Source organism: Sapajus apella, unplaced genomic scaffold (genome assembly GCF_009761245.1).
Source record: "Sapajus apella isolate SASKATOON/1434 unplaced genomic scaffold, GSC_monkey_1.0 scaffold70, whole genome shotgun sequence".
Lineage (NCBI taxonomy): Eukaryota > Metazoa > Chordata > Mammalia > Primates > Cebidae > Sapajus > Sapajus apella.
Genome location: NW_022437010.1, coordinates 9,651,911 through 9,673,499, shown reverse-complemented (window position 1 = coordinate 9,673,499; position 21,589 = coordinate 9,651,911). Strand labels below are relative to the sequence as shown.

The window sequence follows — 21,589 nt, the reverse complement described above, 5'->3', positions numbered from 1 at the left end:
ACCCAAACTCTCCCGCACTTAACGAGTCGGTTGGGTTTTAGACCCGGAAGTGGCCCAGGCCTCCATCCTTCAGGGAAGGAGGATGAGGCCTATGTTCTAGGTCGAGGTCTTGCCTAAGATCAGACAGGTGGTAGGTATCAAGGTCAGGAGCTGCAGTCAGGTCCCAGGTGTTCTGAATTTCAGCCCAGAACTCTTCCCATTGCATTCCAGGGCCAATACTAACTCCTCCACTCAGCAGGCTGTCAGCCAGCACCTGTGTTCCAGGCACTGTCCTAGATGCCAGGGGAGAGTCGCCAGCACAATGGACAGGGCCCTCACCCATGCAGCTTCCATTCTAACGGGAGGAGAGATATAAAAAGGCAGGTGCAGAATGAGGGGGTCGGGGGTTCAGAGAAGTCATGGAGGCTTCTCTGATGCAGAGACTGAAGGAGTTGGGGGAGCAGCCTTGCCCTTTAACTTTCTGGGGGAGGAGCAGGTGCCAGTGCCTGGAGGTAAAGCTGAAGGGTCAGTGTGGCTGGAGAGAGGGCATGGGGGTAAGAGGACAGGAGCTAAGATGGGTGAGGTCAGGCGGGGCAGGTTACGGAGAACACTGTAAGCTGCGGGAAGGACTTGGGATTCCACTGAGTGAGCTGTAAAGCCACAGGTGGGTTCTGAGTGAGAGGTAATTGGTCTCACTTATGTAAAAAGTGCCACTGTCTTCACAGTGGGCTATAGCAGGGCAAGAATGGAGGCCGTGAGGCTGCTACATCCACAGCAGAGAGGATGGTGGCTTTGTTTACTGGGGCATGGGAGGCTGGTGAGACATGGCTGGATTCTGGGTTGATTTCCAAAGGAGAGTGAGTGGACAGTTTGCTGATGGGTAAGATGTGGGGTGAGAGAGAGGGAGGGGCGTCAATGCTGACTCTGATGCTTTGGGGTTCAGCAAAAAGAACCCCAACATTTGCTGAGCACCTATTAAGTGTCAGGCATATTTTCTCTATTAGTCTCAGAAACTATAAAGTGTGAGCATTTGCCCCAATTACAGAGATGAACGATGACTGGTGGAAACCCAGCACCTGGCTACGTTCACACAGGTGGGAAGTACGGAGTGGAATACAAGCTGGTCTAGATCTTGTTCTTTCTACCACTTGGATCTGCTTCTGGCAATCAAGCAACTCCAGCTTCCTCTATCTTCTAAAGTTTGTGTGTGTTTCTGCTTTACATCCTCTCCGTGATTCTCCTCTGAAACCTGTGTACGCTCTTCAAAGCACATAGTTAGCTGTTGAGCCACAAATAATCCACTGCAGCTCTCATGAGGTCTTGATCTTAAATACCAGCCCAAAGAAAAGAATTTGCCTGGGGACTTCATACTCCTGTGTAGAGTTTAGTGTATGTTAAACGTATTTCTGTAATGGTCTTCATTAGAGGCACCAAGATGGGATAAAGTAGCAATTCTATAAAGGTAGCCAGCTAACACTTCTGAGGTATATACAAATTTTGGGGGTACTGCCGTTTCCAATGTATAGCACCTATTTGAGGAACATGAGTTAATTTTTTAAAAAATTCAGCTGTCCACATCCTCATGGAAGTTTTGGAAGGGAAATAAGTGATAGTTTAACATGGTGCCGTTTGCCTGAGAGCCCACTTAAAACCGACATTAGAGAATGCAGATGTGCATGATCATTGCTGTAAAGGTCACTTTCTTATAACATGGTCTTGCTATGAGGGTTGCATTGAAAAATAATGCTCTGAAACGATAACCTTTGGGCCATAATAAGCACCAGCAACTTATTCCACAGACAGACACATAGTTGTTTTTACGAAATCAAGTTGAGCTGTTGGTTGTGTCAGATATATATTTTTAACTATGGTAGAGATGCAGGAGGAATGGCCTGTGTGAGATTCCGTATTTCAAACTCAGTAAAATACAATCAGGGAAGGATTCAGCAACCGCTTTTCTCTTCCTTTTCATCTGACTGCTCCACACCCAATACTGCAAACATGAGTCAAGAGAGTCCATAAAATTACCTAAGTGTAGGCCTACCACACAATGAATACTTAAAAGCTTTCACTAGCTATTTTAAAGTACTTTTCATTCTTTGAATGACCTGTCTCATGATTAATGTTATCCAGCAATGTAGCAAGGGAGGACACTCCCGCTGAATAACAAGCAGTGCAGAACTGAAATAGAGATACAATGTTAGAAATGACACCAACTCTTTGAATCAGATACATTTGTATCTTCTGATATAAGACAATAGATATTAAGAGTAAATATGTTCCTGGCAACCCTGCGAGGTAAACTTGAAAATTCAGGGTTGAGCCCATCCCTCACTGACACACATATCTTACTGCTTTTGTGCCCTGTAACTATTTATCTTCCCAGGATTTTTGTCCAACATTGTCTACAATTCTAATTCAAGGGTCACCTTGGCACAGAATTAATATATTGGAATGTCTAGTAAATGATCATCTCATAAATGTCGTCTGAAAAATTGTAATAAAGTTAAGACACATTATTTCCTTAGGTCAAGTGGAGCATACCTGGATTAATCATAAATGAGTATTCACACTGATTTACAACAGCATAGAAAAGAAGTTGAAATATATGTAGATAATATGTAAATCATGGCCACTGACTAATAGGATTGCTTTTATTAATCAAAATAAAACTGGGCGCCCATCTGTAATCCCAGCTACTAGGGAGGCTGAGGTAAGAGAATCGCTTGAACCCGGGAGGCAGAGGCTGCAGTGAGCCGAGATCCCACCAGTGCACTCCAGCCTGGGCAACAGAGTAAAACCTTGTTTCAGAAACAACAATGAGAACAACAGCAACAACAAAAACAAAACCTACAAAAAACTGGGCACCCATTTACATATACAAATGATTCGAGCATCATTTGTTTAAAAGAAATCATTTTTTTGCTGTGCAAAAGCTTTTTAGTTTAATTAGATCCCATTTGTCAATTTTTGCTTTTACTGCAATTGCTTTTGACGTTTTTGTCATGAAATCTTTCTTTGCCCGTGTCTATGTATGGTATTGCCTAGATTTTCTTCTAGGGTTTTATAGTGCAAGATTTTACATTTAAGTCTTTAATCCACCTTGAGTTAACTTTTGTGTAAGGCATAAGGAAGGGGTCCAGTTTCAATTTTTTGCATATGGCTAGCCAGTTCTCCCAGGATCATTTATTAAATAGGGAATCCTTTTCCCCATTGCTTGTTTTGTCAGGTCTTTGGAAGATCAGATGGTTATAGATGTGCAGTCTTATTCCTGAGTTCTCTATTATCAGAGTGAACAGACAATCTATAGAATGAGAGAATATTTTTGCAACGTATCCATCTGACAAAGGCCTAATATCCAGAGTCTACGAGGAACTTAAACAAATTTACAAGAAAAAAAAAACTCCATTAAAAAGGGGGCTAAGGACACGAACACACCTTTCTCTAAAGAAGACATTTATGCAGCCAACAAACATATTTTAAAAACTTCAACATCACTGATTATTAAAGAAATGCAGATCAAAACCACAATGAGATACCATCTCACACCAGTCAGAATGGTGATTATGAAAGTCAAGAAACAATAGATACTGGCAAGGCTGTGGAGAGATAGGAACACTTTTACGCTATTGATGGGAATGTAAATTAGTTCCACCATTGTGGAAGACGGTGTGGTAATTCCTCAAAAACTTAGAACCAGAAATATCATCTGACCCTGCCATCCCATTACTAGGTATATATCCAAAGGAATATAAATCATTTTATTATAAAGATACATGCACGCATATGTTCACTGCAGTACTATCCACAATAGCAAAGACATGGAATCAACCTAAATGCGCATCAATGATAGACTGGATAAAGAAAATGTGGTACATATATACCATGGAATACTATGAAACCATAAAAAGGAATGAGATCATGTCCTTTGCATGGATGGAGCTGAAAGCCATTACTCTTAGCAAACTAACACAAGAAAAGAAAACCAAACACTGCATGTCCTCACTTGTAAGTGGGAGCTGAACAACGAGAACATATGGACACAGGGAGGGGCACACACACTGGGACCTGTGGAGGGGAGCGTCGGGGAGCGAGAGGATCGGGAAAAACAGCTAATGCATCCTGGGCTTAATACTTAGGTGATGGGTTGATAGGCCCAGCAAACCATCATGGCACACGTTTCCCTATGTAACAAACCTACATATCCTGCACATGTACCCCAGAACTTAAAATTAAAAAAAATAAAATCATCTTAGAAATCTATTATCTACACTAGTCTTGGTTCAAAATCTGTCCGACATGTCTCTTTCGGAACTGCCTTAACAGTGAGTCTACAAGGCACATTAGAAAAGCAGTTTTATATGCTATAGTTACAGTATTCTAATTTTTTTTGCCCTAACAGCTTTATTAAGGTATATAATTAACATACAATAAAGAGGTGGCATCCTATCAGTGTTCCTATGTAAATGTATCCTGTCCTTTTTCTCTAGCTACCTTTAACATTTTTGTTTATCATTGGTTTTGTGCTGTATGATTACGAGGGACCTCAGTGCAGTTTTCTTCATGTTTGTTTTGTTGGGGTTTGTAATGGTTAATATCGAATGTCAACTTGATTGGATTGAAGGACGCAAAGCATTGTTCCTGGGTGTGTCTGTGAGGGTGTTGCCAAAGGAGATCGGCATTTGAGTCAGTGGACTGGGAGAGGCAGACCCACCCTCAATCTGGGTGAGCGCGATCTAATCAGCTGCCAGTGTAAAAGCAGACATGGAAAGGGCAGACTTGTTGAGTCTTCTGGCCTCCATCTTCCTCTCGTGCTAGATGCTTCCTGCCCTGGAACATCAGACTCCAAGTTCTTCAGCTTTTGGACTCTTGGACTTACACTAGTGATTTCCCAGGGGTTCTCAGGCCTTTGGTCACAGACTGAAGGCTGCACTGTCTCCTTTTGAGGTTTTGGGACTCAGACTGGCTTCCTGGTTCCTCAGTTTGCAGATGGCCTATTGTGGGATTTCACCCTGTGATCCTGTGAGTCAATTCTCCTAATAAACTCCCCTTTATATATTCATCTATTCTATTAGTTCTGTCCCTCTAGAGAACCCTGACTAACATAGGGTTTGTTGAGCTTCTTGGATATTTGTGTTTATAGTTAATGAAATTTGGAAAAAAATATTTAGCATTATTTCTTCAAATCATGCTTTTCTGTCCTCCCCTCTTTTTCAGTGACTCCAATTACACACATACCTTAGGGCACTGGAAGTTGTCCTCCAGAACTGATTCTCTGTTCATTTGTTAAAAATTCTTTTTTTCTGTTTCATATTAGATAGTCTTTCATATTAGATATGTCTTCAAGTTCACTAATGTTTTCTTTTACAATGTCTACTACACCATTAATTCTGTCAATATAATTTTCATGACATAGATTTCATCTTTAAATTCAATCTGAGTGTCTTCTTTATATATTCCTTCTACTTAACTTTCTTAACATACAGAATAAGGTTCTAAACATTAGTTTAATATCTCTACTGCTAATTCTAATATCTGTATCAGTTCTGAGTTGATTCTGATTGGTTCTTCTTTTCTTTGTTTGTTAGGGGACATATTTTCCTGCTTCTTTGCAAGCTAGGTAATTTTTTTATTGGACGCCATGAATTGTGAAATTGATCTTGTGGGGCAGTAGATATTTTTGTATTCCTGTATATACTCTTGAACTTTGTTTCTGGGACACAGTTACGTTACTTGGAAGCAGTGGTCCTTTTGGGTCTTCCTTTCATGATTTGTTAGGCAGATGTGGAGCAGTCAGTGCCCCTTCTAGGGCTAATAAATCTCTACAGAGGCAAGACCCTTCTGAACACTCTAACCAATACCCTGTGGATTTTAATCTTTTCCAGTCTGGCTGGTGGAAACAGGCAGTCTTCCCAGTCCTCTGTGAACTCTCAGTACTGTTCCCTCTAATCTTTGTGTGTGGTTCTTCCCTAGCCTCAGGTAGTTTCCTCCTGTGTTGATCAGCACTCCTCTGACTGCTCCAGGGGCATGTCTACAGATCTCTGGAGCAATCTGCGCAGTTCTCCCCTCCTCTGCCCTATGTTCTTATACCAGTCTGGCTGCCCTGAACTCTGTCCTCTAAGCTTAGGGAACTTGCTGGGCTCTGCCTGATTCTTGTCCCCATGCTGCAACCTGCTCACTCTCCCAGCAGTGAGCTGGGGTAGTCAAAGGGCTCACCTCATTTGTTTCCTGTATCTCGGAGGTTACTGTCCTCTGTTGCCTGATATCCAGTGTGTAATGAAAAACATAGTTCCATATATTTTGTATTTTTTTGGTTTTGTCTTTTGGGCAGGAGGGTAAATCTGCCCGTTACTCCATCTTGGCTGGAAGTGGCTATCCGAATGCTAGTGTTTATTATCACTCAATGCGGCCATCAACTTGGCAAGGGTTGCCTTGGGATTATGTTTTCTTATTTCAGGAAAACAAAATGGCAAATAAAGTTCTGTTACTAGCAAGCAAAGTTACTAGTTTTGTTTTCTCTTTTATCATTTGCTGAGCACGTACTATGTACCCTCCAAGTAGGCTGTGCTTTATGTACATTTTCTTATTTTAATCTAACAACCTTACGAAATAAATACTATGATTCTCATTTTATATATGAGAACACTGAAACTTAGAGAGTCAAATAACTTGCCCAAGGTTATACAACTACCAAGTGACAGGGCTGAGAGTTGAAACCAAGTTCCTCCAATTCCAAAGACTGTGTTTTTATTCACTGCACTTCTGAATGCACTAAAGAGAAGATCTTTGGCCCCCAAAATGTGTTTGAACAATGGTAGCATTGTTGAAATACATAATTCTCTGATGATTTGACAAAGCATAATGATGCCAATTACTCTATTTCACTGATTCTACTATCCTACAGATTGTAAGAGGTACTATTATTTTATTTATCCATAAGAAGGGAAAAAATCCTGCTTATGGCGTGGTGTTTTAGATGCGATTAATTTTAGGGCAGATCTCAATTTTAGGGTTGTTAAAAAAGAAACGATATGCATATTAAAATCAATAAACTGATATAGTATCATGTACTAGGTACCTATTATGTGCCATCGTTGCTTTTGATTCTTTCAACAACCCTAAAGGGTTGTTGTGGTATGCATTTTACAGAAGTAGAAACTGATGGTCAGGCTCATGGGTAGGTGACATGTCCAAGGTCGCACTGCAGTAAATGGCAGTGCCAGGCTTCTGTTATTACTTATATGCTTGTTAAAAACATTAATCCTATTAAAATCAAACATAGGCTTTTAATGGCATGTTAAGCCCATGTGTGTACATATACACATCTGTACATATGTATACTCCTAGGTGCTCCCTGGGAGTTACATTTGCTTTAGTAGGATAGCAAGAGGTGGAAATAGGATATATGAATGTTGGCAGAATGAAATTTCTTATCTGCCCACAATCTAGTGAATGAACAATTATGTCATGAAGGTTACATAAACTTAGAAAAAGCTTAGAGTACTTATTGCAGCAATAACCAAATTTTAAATTAGGACATAGACCTGTTCAAAAGAAAAGTATCTAATACTTTTATAGACTCCTACCTAGTTTGAGTGCATTAAGACCCAAAGCCAACTCTGCCTTGTGAATGTGTTTGTCTACTGCTCTTGGAATAAGAAATGCTTCCTAACAATACCACAGAGGAGGATGCCATTTCAAGTAGACTTTCCTCCTGTTTTCTTGTTAATTCTGTGTCTCTTTAGTGTAAAAAACAGAGAACAGAGTCATACTTCTTTCTATGAGCAAATTAAAAAAAAATAAAACAATAACAAACTTCCCTGATGATAAAAGAACGAGGCTGGTCATTTACTTGGATTGACAAATGCAGCCCATGACGGCATCCAGGAAAGCTCATCTGCACAACACTATCAGTTCATTAGGTGATGTGGAGAATCCTGAAGAGACTGGCTACTGTTTAGGATCTTCATTTCAGATATGGGTTAGAAATCTCCACAGTGAGTGAATGTTAAATGCAGAGTTTTTTGTAAAAACTGAACCAATGGGTAGCATTGAAACAGTAGAATGAAATTCAAATTCAACTACCTTTGAGGCCTCGCATCAGTAATCTCCTCTCCAAAATCAGTTATCTTAATGCAAAGATTGCTATAACACTGGACTTGCAATTCACGGTTTTTAATATAAATGGTTCAACTGTGTGTCCTATTTCAGAAGAGTAAGGGGTGGCAGTGACTTACAGGACACAGATTTTCTGAATGTTATATTGGCAATCATAGAGGGCTCTCTCATGCAGCAGTAGACACCATCTAACAGGTCAGTTCAACATCAGCTTCAACGTGTGGCCGTGATGAATGAAGTCTGGAAGTAGCTCTTGGCAGAATCCCTAAGGTTGCAAGCAGAAGATGTGTGCCTTTCCCTGTAAGGTCCGGATGTGCAGGGAACCTGCCCTGTCACTCTGAGTTTCTGGCACTGCCCCTTCAGAGTCCCACATGTTCTTCTCCAGGCTCAAACTCAGAGCCTGGCTTCCAGTGACTCAGTCCTGGGAACAAACAGTGCTGAGGTGAAGCCTGTGGCTCCATGAGCAAGCTGAACCTGGCCAGAAAGCAATCATGATGTCCTTTCCTTTTTCCAAGTGTTAGCTTTTTTTAAAATTGCATTTTAAGTTTGGGGGTACATGTGAAGAACATGCAAGATTGTTGCATAGGTACACACATGGCAGTGTGATTTGCTGCCTTCCTCCTCTTCACCTATATCTGACATTTCTCCCCATGCCATCTCTCCCCAACTCCCCACCCCTCGCTGTCCCTCCCCTGTTCCCCCCCGACAGACCCTAGTGTGTGATGCTCTACTCCCTGTATCCATGTGTTCTCATTGTTCAACACCCGCCTATGAGTGAGAACATGCAATGTTTGATCTTCTGCTCTTGCATCAGTTTGCTGAGAATGATGGTTTCCAGGTTCATCCATGTCCCTACAAAGGACACATCATCGTTTTTGATGGCTGCATAATATTCCATGGTGTATATGTGCCATATTTTCCCTGTCCAGTCTATCATCGATGGGCATTTGGGTTGGTTCCAGGTCTTTGCTATTGTAAACAGTGCTGCAATGAACATTCTTGTGAATGTGTCCTTATAGTAGAACGACTTATAATCCTTTGGATATATACCCAGTAATGGGATTGCTGGGTCAAATGGAATTTCTATTTCTAGGTCCTTGAGGAATCGCCACACTGTCTTCCACAATGGTTGAACTAATTTACACTCCCACCAACAGTGTAAAAGTGTTCCTATTTCTCCACATCCTCTCCAGCATCTGTTGTCTCCAGATTTTTTAATGATCACCATTCTAACTGGCGTGAGATGGTATCTCAATGTAGTTTTGATTTGCATTTCTCCCAAGTGTTAGCTTTGATGACAAAAACAAGGCTGGAGGGGAGTGAGAGGACCCGGTTGAACCCACGTGGACCAGCTTTGACGCTGAAGCTACACAGGCAGCCAAGTCAACCAAATCAATGCACACACAGAGAAAATGGAAAAAGGACAGAAAGGCAGGAGGCAGAAACAAAAACATGCCGGGGAGGGTGATTGTGTTCCATGATCTTGGCTCAGTGCTCCAGGGTTCCTAATGTTTCAGCAAAAAGAAAATCACTGTAATGAAATGTAATGAGACCCTTTGACACTAAGGAAGTGACAGCTCAGGCCTGGTCTTCTACCGCACACCTATAATCTGTGACTTGCAACAGAACGTTTCCCAAAGAGCACAGTCCTCCCTGAGCAAAACGGCTAGGTCCTGCGCCCTAGAATGGGACACACATGTTGCTAATCCTTGTAAAACCAGCTGAAGAACCATTTTCCTCCTGAGAATTTTCTTCTGTTCACTGCTAATTTTGGCTACTTTAGTTGCTTTGTTTCTCCTCCACTTAAGTAAATATTCTTCAAGTTGATGTGCCAAACCTTTCTTTTGGAATAACAGAACATTTAACATATGTGCCTTCACAGGTTACTGACAGCTTCATAAACATCATTTCTGTTTCTCCTCAAGACAAGCTAAGGCAGAAGGTAAGGCAGGCATTATGATGTCCACTTCGCAGATGCGGAAGGTGAGGCTCAGAGGTGTTAAAAGGTGACCTGATTCAAGTTCTACAGCCAGTAGCTGGAAGAAGCAGGAGTGAAGTCCAAGCTTCCTGATGAAGCTAGGCCCACTGCCTTCCACTCTAGAGGGCTTCACCTCCAGTAGAGGAAAAGGTGAGAGTGGTTGGAAAAACTAATGGATAAAGAACCTCAGATTTAATGCTCCTTGGAGTCACATGGTAAAACCACAAGTGTTTGGCCTGTGATTCTGCCACTTTTACCACCTGTGACCCTGGGGTAAATAATGGCATCTGTAAGCATTTGTTTTTGAAAGACAGAAATGATGATAATTACATGATTGGGCTCCATGAGGAGAAAACAGGCTGGTACATGATGCAGAGAAGTATGTCTGCCACATTGTCTGAACCCAATAGCTCACACGTTACTGCAGACGATGGCAGCTGTTTGGCTGTGTGAGCCCAAATGCCACAGGTGGGCATGTTTAAAGTGGCTGTGATTCCTACATATGCCTCCTGAGGAACATTAACATCCCTAAAGATTGTCGCAGTGCTTCAATGGCAGGTGTCCCCCAAAGTCTAAGTGTCCTGTGGAACCCCGGGGTAGCACACTCAACAGCTTTTCCAGTGGGGCCTCCTCCCAACCAGATACCAGCATTGTAGACAAAGCATTTGAGAAGCTGGTCAATAGTGAAGGTGGCCAGTTTTCATCCCAGTTTGCCCAGGACTTTCTCAGTTTCAGCATGAACAATCCTGTGCCCCTGGGCAAACTGAGACAGCTGGTCACCCTCTCAATCATAGAGACTGGGCTGGTGACAAAATTTAAAAACTAGAAACCTATTTCTTATAAGCTATTCCTTAATAGAAAACAATGCGAAAACCTTGGAGCGCTGCAACCTCATGTTCTAAGCCAATGGTTCTCAGAGTATGATCCCCAATCCAGGCCAGCAGCATCAGCATCACATGAGAACTTGTTAGAAAAACAAATTTGGGACACTGTGCACACCTCACGAGTCAGAAACTGTGGGGATGAGGCCTAGAAATCGGGATTGGAACAAGCCTTCTGGGTGTTTCTGATGCTTGTGTAAGTTCAAGAACCACTGGTCCAGACCATAAGCAGAAGTCAGACTAGGTGCCAAGGTGAGTTAAAACAATGCAAATGCATGAGAGAAAACTTTCTTCCTTTATCATGGTCACCTCCATTTCTGATTGCTCAAGCTGAAGAGGGGAAATATGATGAGAGCACTTCCTGCTCCCTTGTTCCACGGGAATCCAGTATGGCTGGAAACGATCAAGGGTCAAGTATCTCTGTAAAGTAACATACTGACAAGAATGGCATCTTTAGGGGCAAGTCAAGCATATCATTTCATTTATGGCCACATGTGAATGCTGGCTAGACACATGTTCCCAAAAGCAAAGAGCAGACAAAGAGGGACTCCGCCCGGCCTCCCATCGCCAGAGTCTCCCTTCCTCTACACAGCTGGTGCTCTGGGGCTGGACTCCAGTAATAACAGCCTCCTGGGGAGATTAAAGCCCTGGCAAGCGCAGTTTACCTTGGTGAATGTATGCTTTAGCTTTGTGTGTATCTACACATATGCATGCCCTGCAGTATTTATAGATGGTATACATGTGAGGTAGCGCTGGAGACAAGTCCTAGAACGGGTGGGCAACACCTATGAGGTTGGAACCAAGATCTTTTCAATGCAAACGTGGTTTTCCCGAACTGTCCTCCACCCCTGTGTGGTCCAAACACACACTCAGGTGTTTCAGGAAGAACACCCTCCTCCCTCCCTGCAAATAGGGTCAGCAGTCTTTCTTCTGTTTCCAGAAAGAGCTGACTATTTTGTGGTGACTTCTTTCATCTCTGGGGACTTTGCTTATTAGAAAAATACACAGAATCGCTGATTCCTGCGTAAGGAAATGAGATGGCTGGGAGATGAGCTGAGTCAGGACCGCTGCTTTAAGTCAAGCCTACAAAGTTGGGATTGAGGTGGAAAAGCAATCAGTGCAGCACAGCCGACTCTGAGAAGGGCAGGCACGGGCGCCTCCAGGCCCCAGCTCCCATGCGTGCAGAACCCTGGACAGAGGGCAGCATCCAGAGGAGGTGCTGCTCTGTGGCACACTGGGGCCTGGTTTCCTTTTTTTTTTTTTTTTGTGGGGCACATATTTCCTCAGGAAGGAGCAGATAAGTTCCTCCTTCGGTTGTGAACACTTTCTTGTCGCCTGGCCAAATGAAATTCCAACAGTATTCTGAATAGCCAGTGCCACTTCACAGCAGACATGGACAAGCTACAGTCATGGCGTGTTAAAAACTCCCAGTCTCCATTTTCATGCAAAGCTGAATGGGCAGCTCGGACCTTTAGAAAAGTCATGAAGTAATAGGCCCTCTTAGTCTCTGTCTACTTGACAAGATCTCTTCGTGTTCACGTGTGATTGAGTGGGACGTGCCCAGGCTGTGTGGACTGAGGGGATGCCAGAGCCACATAGTGTAGCCTTCTGTCCCCCAGGTAGGCATTGGTCGGAGGGGAGACACATAACAGAGAAGAAGACTGCGCATCAGGCTGGGGAAATGAGCCTGAGGGTTTATGTTTGGAGAATGCAAAGAAAAAAAGAAAAATAAAGAAGATGGGGGTAGGGAGAGAGAACAGCTGGGTGAGGGGCAGAGGGACGTACAGGAGACAGGGCCTGGGACAGCCAAGAGGGGTCTCTAGGAGGACCTAACTGTGGAGGTGGCTGAAGCAGCCAGAGGGGAGGCTGGAGCCAGCCCCGCCTAACAAATTACTACAGTTGTAGGGGTTTAAGAGAATACATGTTAATCCTCTTACAGTTCTGGGTGTGGGCATGGTTGGCTGTCTCTGGAGGCTCCCTGGTAGAACCTATTCCCTTGCCTTGTCCAGCTTCTAGAGGCGCCTGCACTCCTTGGCTCGCAGCCCCTTCCTCGCATCACCCTGACCCAGCTTTGTCCTCAATGCTCCTTTTCGGACTCCGACCCTCCTGCCTTCCTCTTATAAGGATCTTGTGGTTATCATTAGGGCTCCCTGGAAAATCCAGGACCATCTCCACACCCTTCCTTCAATCCCATTTGCAAAGTCTCTTTGTTATCACGAAAGGTGACATAGCCACGTGTTCTAGCATTAGCATGGGGACTTTCTTGGGGGTGGGACCATTCTCCTGTGTGCCACAGAGATTAGGATGGCAGCATGCCCTCTGCTGTGACTCCTCCCTGGCACAGCTGAGGGGCACACAATACCTCCCTATGCAGAGGCAGCTGGCCTAAGCCCTGGGGCTCAGCATCTCACCTGAGCTCTCCAGGCACAGCAGGGAGAGCAGCAGCTCACACACACAGAATGTGAACACACTGCAAAAGTGAGGTATTTTTGCATTCTTTTTCTACAAAAGAACCCCCTCCACACACTGAGGTGTATGAGCTCCCACAAAAGTTGGATGTGTCCCTGCTTACTCATTTTGTCTATCTATTCAAAGTGCAGGAAAGGGAACTTTTCTTTAAGGAAAAGTCTTCATGCTTCTTCTAATTTATCCGTGTAGGAGAATTTTTTAAAGTATTATTATACTTAAGAAAACTCACTTTTATTCTCAATTACTCTGCAAAAGTTTTTTTTTACTCTGGACTTGAAAATATGTGTATGGGGAAAAATCTGCAATCCTTTAATTCCATTTTCATATAGTCACAAAATTATCAGAAGAAAATGGAATTTTCTGTTCAGATTAAATAGAACTCCTCAATACCACGGAAAGCAGGGGGGAAGGGAGAGCCTGGGGCAAATTTCATAGACTCTGAATTACTAGCTTCTGCAAATCATTAGTTTCTCCCTTGGGAGAAAAGCAGATCTACAGTCTTCTGGTTCCTAGGCACTCTCAACAGGGTCAGGAGCTGCACGGTCACATTTTAAATTCCCATGGGTGGCTAAAAAAGGATGAACCAAAGCCTGCCTGGGTATTAGGACACTGATTTGAGAAGAGAGATGGTAACGTGGGACAACAGCATCTGATTTTGATGTCTTTTATCTAGTGATGTCCTATGTGGTGACAAGAAAGAAGACTGCAGGTGCCAGCACGCCTCGCATGGTCCTTCCTCGGGCCCGGCACGGGGACTCAAAGCTGAGTAGTCCACCTTCACCAAGAATAGGAATGCCTGATGCTCAAAGGCCATCCTAGCCCCCATTCTGGAAATCCGAGACCCTAACTGTACTTTAAAAGATATGCCTATAATCCCAGCTATTCAGGAGGCTGAGGCAGGAGAAGTGCCTGAACCTAGGAGGCGGAGGTTGTGGTGAGCACACCATTGCATTCCAGCCTGGGTAACAAGAGTGAAACTCCGTCTCAAAAAAAAAAAAAAAAAAAAAAAGATAATTGACAAACAAGTGGCAGGAGTCAAGGAGAAGCGTCAGTCATCACTTTCCTATTCATAAATCATAAGGGCGAGATGCAAAATCCCAGGAGGCGAGCTCAGGCTGGTGATGCCGCCAGGGTAACAAACCAGGGACTCTTTAAAAGTCTGGGTTCAGGAATCTTTAGGTAGTCAACTAGAGACTGATTATAATAACCAGAGACCCACCCCTCGCCATATTTACAGTGCATGCCTTTGCTAAACCCACATTCCCTCCTTGATTTCTTCCTGTCTCCCTGCCTCTCCCTCCCTTCCCTTAGTGTGGAGTCCATCAATCTGTCCAAAGGGACAGACTATAGTTGTATTAAGCTTTCCATTTATAATTAACCAACTGACCTCAATTCTACACATAAATGGCACTTATTATTTTAAAAATACACACTACCTTCCTTTCATTGTTCAGTTTCATTACCTACATAATGTTTTCTTCCCATAGAGAATAAAATAATGATCAAAGTTCTGTCCTTCAACCCAATGTCTCCACAGTGTGTCTTTCCACCCTGGTTAAACACTGACTGCTCACATGTTTTCAGAGCACACGACCTGCATCTATTCTGACACTCTCTCATTCATCCTCAGAGCAACTCCATTCCTTAATTAGGCAGGGTTTCATCTTAGAGACAAGTCTATACAATTGAAAAGGTGCGTATTTAAAAAAAAAGAGGCATATTCAAATTTTTGAGAGAGTAGTATCCTAGTCTGTGATGAAAAAACTAAAAATAATTTGTTACATTTTATTTTCTAATATTAATCCATTAAATCTAAGGTCACTGGGGCAGAAGTCTTCTTATTTTCAAGTAATATATATTTATTATAAGTAATACATTTATTTATAAATTCTTCCTTTCCATAACTCTATCAATGTGTCTTCTATTTCTGTAAGTTTAAAGTAAGTTCCTTACAACTAATTATTTTTGTTTACTGATGACAGACATGACAATTTTATTTGGAGTGAAACATGTTCTGATTCAAAGAGAAGTATTTCTTCCAATGGAGCTGAAAGCTGATTCACAACACAGGAGTTTGGCTCTTACGGGCAGACATGATGTTATAAAATGTCAGATGGCCAACATTTTTGAGATGGGGGTGTGAGAAATTCTTCTCAAATGATGTATCTTTCTCTTGGGTATTATTGAACTTGAAACTGGAATGCCCCCTTTAAGACAAGGAAGATTTGGAAGAAAGGTGCCACAACGTCACACAATCAGAGCTGGAGGTTTTTCTCAGCAATGCCTGACACAAGCTTGAGTTCTGACAGCAGTAGCTGGACTCTGACTCTTTGTAAAGGTGCAGCTTAACTCAGGCACTGCTGAAGAGCCTTAGAGAGAACGACAGACGTTTGGAGCGGCAGGAATGCTTGGTATGGCTCCTTGGTTTGAGTTAGGGCAGAGGTAAAACAGGACACTCTTTAGTCAGTGCAGAGCCTGGCGTAAAACGTGAGAGACTGTATTCTGCTCTCTCACCCAGAGTCTTGATCAAAAATACTCTGCCCGTTCAAGAGCCTGATGTATAGAACCCTTTCCTAATAGCATGGATCCTGGCTCTGTTTTATAATTTCACTACATGTGTGTGGGGAGGGCAGAGAAAGGAGCACTAAAAAGATCCACACTTGCTATGACTGAAGTTCATTCCTTAGGGAAGACAAAAGAGATGCCTTGGAGAGAAGCCACCACGTGTGTTACCCCTCTGTGGGTCCAGCAGCTTTGGTAGCAAGGGTAGCTGATAAGGGTACTGCCCACCTGCGGGGAATGCTGGGGAGGCTGTGAGAGCTGCAGCGGGAAGGTTTCCGCAGCATTTCAGGCTGATGCATTTAAGCCATCAGCACTCAGGGTCTTGGAGCTCAGGACATTGGATAGCAGATAATGTCTGCCTCACTGCCCTTCTGGTGACCCTAACCTCAATCTGGGGAAATCACTTCTTTATGAAAGATAACTTCAGCTCTGTGACAGCTCCACCCCAACCCTCGCTACGAGGAGGGCCAATAAATTGTGTTGACTTATGATTGCTGGGTTTTGTATCCCAGGTTGCTATCCATGAGGATTTCCTAAGCTGCTGGACTAGAGCCCACATGTGCAGAGACAAGTTGAAGTGCTGAACAAAACACATGCCCTGAGCTGCAGCTGCAGCAGCACCTTTTGGGGGAAGGAAGCTGAAGATCTTTTTTTTTTTTTTTTTTTTCTTGAGATGGAGTTTTAGTCTGTTTACTAGGCTGGAGTGCAAGGGCATGATCTTGGCTCACCACAACCTCCGCCTCACTGGTTCAAGCAGATTCTCCTGCCTCAGCCTCCTGAGTAGCTGGGATTACAGGCATGTACCACCACCATGCCAGGCTAATTTTTTCTATTTTTAGTAGAGATGGGGTTTCTACATGTTAGTCACGCTGGTCTCGAACTCCCAACCTCAGGTGATCTGCTGCCTCGGCCTCCCAAAGTGCTGAGCCACTGTACCTGGCCTGGAAGCTGAGATCTTTCTTAAGCATAATGAGGACAAGCACATGCAGTGGGTTTCTTGGTGGTGGCAACTCCTGTGTGAAGTAAAGGAGTTCCTGCATACTGGCTATGTGGGCACAGGGCATGGTAGGGAAAAGTGAGCTGGGCACGGGGGGGTGTGCTCACTTTGTTTTCTCTCTCTCCCTCCTCCGTCCCTGTCTCCACCCATCTGTCTCTTGCTCTTCCTCAGGGAGAGCAGATGTTTTAATAGTTTGTAAATATTCTTGCAGGCAGTTGCTACCTGAGTTCACCTTTCTTATCTCTAGTTCCACCCTAAAGCGGTAACACGACATGTCCAAACATGCCTTGTCATACCAAAGAGACGTCTGTAGCTCAACTAGTTAGACTTTCATTCAAAGAAAAATGTTTAAGTTGCTTTTGCATATTGCTTTTTCTGTGCTGGGTGGAAGTCCATTCAAAGCTACTTTGTATAAATAAATACAACCCTCTTCCCTACTCCCCAATAAAGCCATGGGGCAGCATGCTGGCCACTGTCCCTGGGTATGTCTGCTGGCATCTGTTGAGGTATCCTATGCCATAGCTGCCAGGTGCACTGGGGGGACACCGTTCACCTCCTGAGCATCACACTGGTGTGAAAGCAGCCTGGGGTCGAGCTGCACTTGAGGACCCCACGACATAGTCTTGGTTCACACTCAGCTCACCAGTGGCTACAGTGCCAAGGCCTTTCCATGTACAGCACTGTGAAGTTAGATCTCTCCCACAACTTGAATTTTAGATCTGCATTTAAGAATGAAAGTAATCATATTTCTATTTTTCTTTTCTTTCACTTTTGGTACCAGCTTCTTGTAAAAATGAGTTTAAGAACATTGTCCTTGCAAACCAGATATGTGTTTCTGAAAGTCTGTGCACCCTGACTTTCTAAGGCTCATTCACCACCCTATTCATCACCTTTTCATCTGCCACAGTGACAGGCGTGAGGAAGATATGACAGCAAGACAAGACCTGGTTCTTGACTCCAACAAGTTAACATTTTTGCTAAGGGGACAAGATCAATGCTGATGATACAGTGAGTCACCAACACAAGGCTGTCTCCAGGCTGACTTATAATAGAGCAATCAGAAGGAAAAAGAGGACAGCAGGGGTGGGGGTAGCCTGAGTAAAGGCACTGAGATTCACGGTGGGGTGAGTGTGGGGGCAAAGGCAGCCCTGCCTGAGGAATCCACAGGACATCAGGTTCTGGACAGCTCTGAGGCTGGCAGAGTGGTGTGGGCTGGATGGGATGGGCAACAGAGAGCCACTGAGGGTAACTGAGCAAGAGCATGCCTGTGAGGAAGGAAGGTCAGTGTGGGATTGCCATTCACGGAGGTCTGTTGGAGAAAAAGGAGGAAATCAGCAAGATCAACTAGACAAACTTCAAAAAATTAGAGGAACACTCCAGAAAGGAAGAAGGCCAGGACAGGCAAACAGGGAGCATGAAAATATATGTCACTGAAAACAGTAAATAAGAAAATGCACCGGGAGTGCTGAGCCTAGTGCCCAGTGTATCATACGTACTCAGTAAGTGCTCACTCCTGAACTTCCATTGCTGTGGCTATTTTCATGTGTGAGAAGAGCAATATGTAAACTGGAAGTAATAAACACAGTCCCTGCCTGCATGGCACTTGCTTTGTGGATTAATATTAGGGCCACCTGGCTATGACAACTTTTGTTCTGCTTTTTTTGGCGGGGTGGGGGGTGGTTCAAGTACATACTTGTTCTTCCTAAAAAGTATCTTTGAAACTGAATCAGTGAATTGTTGTGTCATTAAAGCATTTAATAATCATCATCATGTTTAAAATGCTGAACAAAGCCTAGATAGAAATTTCCTCCTCAAACTTTCGATGGTGAGATACTAGTTCTATAGATAATTATTAAACAGCACTAAAAGACAAAGTGATGACTACTGAACCAGTAAGTATTGATAGCTTACTACATGTCAGGCAAGGCATCGGGGATAGATACAAACGGAACAAAGCACCTTCCCTATACTTAAAGAGCCAAAAAGACCATGGTAGAAATAGACACATAAACCAGCAATCAGAATACAGGTGCACAGAACCTTTGCAAAGCCTCCAGGGAGCTTGGAGTTGAGATGTTTTGGCTTGTAGAGAGATGAAGTGACAAACGCAGCACACACAGGTGGACATTTGCCCTGTTCTGCCAGGCTTGTTAGGCTTGTCCGGGTGCTGCCTCTGGCCCCGCCCCTTGCACTCTCAATGGACGGGTGGTAAATTTGTGGTTACTCTAATCCCATCTTTCTGAGCAGTCCAGCAACATCTGGCCAGCACACCATAATCAAACGTGAAGATTCCTTCAGCAAAATGTATGAACAGTTATACTAAATGATAATAAAACAGACTGTAAGTAGTCTTGTGTCAGGTCAGTCCAGATTTTGTGGCTGCATGGGTTTTAAGAAAAGTTTTGATTTTCCCTGAACTCTTTGGATTTTGGAATTGTGGATAATGGACTGCGGATGGGCTGGTGTTATAAGGTGGGTGTCCACGGCAACAGAAGAGGGAACACCCAGCTCACTCCTGGGAAGTTGGAGGAGTTTCCAGAGGCAGTTCCAGTAAACCTGAAACCTGAGGGAGGAGGAGAGGTAGCCTGAGGAGAGTTTGGGAACTAGGGAGGGCAGGTGATGGGAATGATCGTCAGGTTGCAGTCCTGTGAGGTAGCTGGGCACCCAGCGATATCCAGGGCTAGACCTGGTGGTAGGCAGGCAGTGAGGCAGGAATACACGAGGCGAAGGCAGGCATTCCAGAGACAGAAGCACAAGCGTGGTGACTGATCAGAGGTGGGGGTAGCAAGGGAAACAGGCGAGTCAAGGGAAGCGTCCAGGCTCTTCTGCCAACGTGTTCTAACCTGAGGCCTGTGAAAAATACTTCTCTTTCCCCATGCGTTTCTTTATTCTAACTGATGCTGAAGTCTAACATGCTTCGTATTATGTTCTTGTTGTAAAGTCACACACGTTCACTAATGAACGTTTGGAAAACACAGACCAGCAGGAAGAGAGCCACTCACAGCCCCTCATGAAGACACCAATGCTACTAACAATTCTGCTGTAATGCAGCCAGCAGCACGAGACATCCACAGCACGCGCTGATGGTTATTTACTTCCAGCTTTTGCTCACCTGTGTGTAGGTTTTCTTATATGGTTGTGATCATACTGTTTATGCATTTTTATGCTTCTTTTCCACCCAGCACTTTATCCCAGGCACTTTTCTGAACTACTCATAGTCTGAATGGATTTGAACGGATTTGCTGCATGACGGCATTTGGGACTGTGCTCAATTATCCCCTACAGTTGGACACTCCACTGTCGAGCGGATCTCCAAACCTGAAGGAAACTGTGTTAAAGGCCTACTTTCATGGCAGTGTTTTCAGGAAGGCAAGGAGGCACCTGGCATCTCATACTGGTTCCTAGCTTAGAGCCTTCCAAATTCTCTTGCTGTCAACTGAACTGCGCATGGAAACATTTACAACTGGTGGTTTGTGGATAATAGAGTAGTATTTTAGCAGTTAAGTGAATCTCAAGTTTCTGTGCCTCTCAAATGTTGCTTATCAAAATTTCAATGTTATTATTGGTTGTGAATAGAAGGAATTAAAATTACATCTCCATTGTGCCCACCAGAACCATGTCTCTGCTAACTATACTTTATATTTTTTTATTTTTTTGAGATGGAGTCTTGTTCCCGTCATGCAGGCCAGAGTGCAGTGGCATGATCTTGGTTCACTGCAACCTCCACTTCCTGCGTTCAAGTGATTCTCCTTCCTCAGCCTCCCAAGTAGCTGGAATTACCAGTGTGCACTACCAGGCCCTGCTAATTTTTGTATTTTTTGTAGAGACAGGGTTTCACCATGTTGGCCAGGATGGTCTCGAACTCCTGACCTCAGGTGATCCACCTGCCTCAGCCTCCCAAAGTGCGGAGATTACAGGCGTAATCCACTGCGCCAGCCCTAACCATACTTTTTATGTGACTTTAAGGAAGCAAAACCAAGTCATAAGGTTTTGAGGTCAAAATGTGAGCTGATAATAATCAGATTTTTTCAAACGTCTGTCTGTTCATACATCTACCTATGTATTACTTAGAAATACTTCTTGGTCTCACAGAACGGGGAGGAAAGGTTTTAGTGATAGACTGAACAGCCACACAGTTGAGAGAGGTAATCATAGGATACTCTCTCAAAGGCCCTGCTCCAGGGCCTTCTCATCCATGGCGTTGTCCAGGGTGAGGAACAAGATGGAGGTGGGCTCCCCGCCATCCTCCTCCCAGGCAGCCTTGCAAAGCTGGCCACACACAGGCCTGCGGGGAGCTCTGCCAGCCCCCAGCTTCCCCAACTCATTCCACTCTTCTGAAAGACACACGTGACTAGCACCCAGATTTGGAACTTGGAATGTGCCTTTGCATTGAAAAATTTGATATGTAGTAACTAGATGTAGTTAAAATGTTTTTATTCGTATTTTAGGTATGCTATTGGGGAAATAGGCTTGTGTTGGCAGGGCTGGGGCCCTAATACCACTTAAAACATACTTTCTGGGAGAAAAATGTTTTCAAGTACCAAATCTGTTATTGCACTAAAGACTTCACAAACTGGGCTACATTCTTACTATTCACATGCATTA

General features: G+C 43.7%; 1 protein-coding gene across 2 annotated transcripts in view; it reads right to left on the bottom strand.

Moving 5' to 3' along the window:
- The window catches only part of GMDS (GDP-mannose 4,6-dehydratase), a 636,169-nt gene that overhangs the window by 59,464 nt on the left and 555,116 nt on the right, over positions 1 to 21,589 (bottom strand). Inside the window, exon 10 of one of the 2 annotated variants that reach the window (XM_032250134.1) lies at positions 15,132 to 15,794. The exons of the other annotated variant lie outside the window; for it this stretch is intronic. Within the exon in view, the coding sequence (XP_032106025.1) occupies positions 15,771 to 15,794 (24 nt within the window). The 3' untranslated portion in view covers positions 15,132 to 15,770. Of the gene's footprint in view, positions 1 to 15,131; positions 15,795 to 21,589 lie in introns of those variants that run through there. 2 annotated transcript variants of the gene reach the window in all.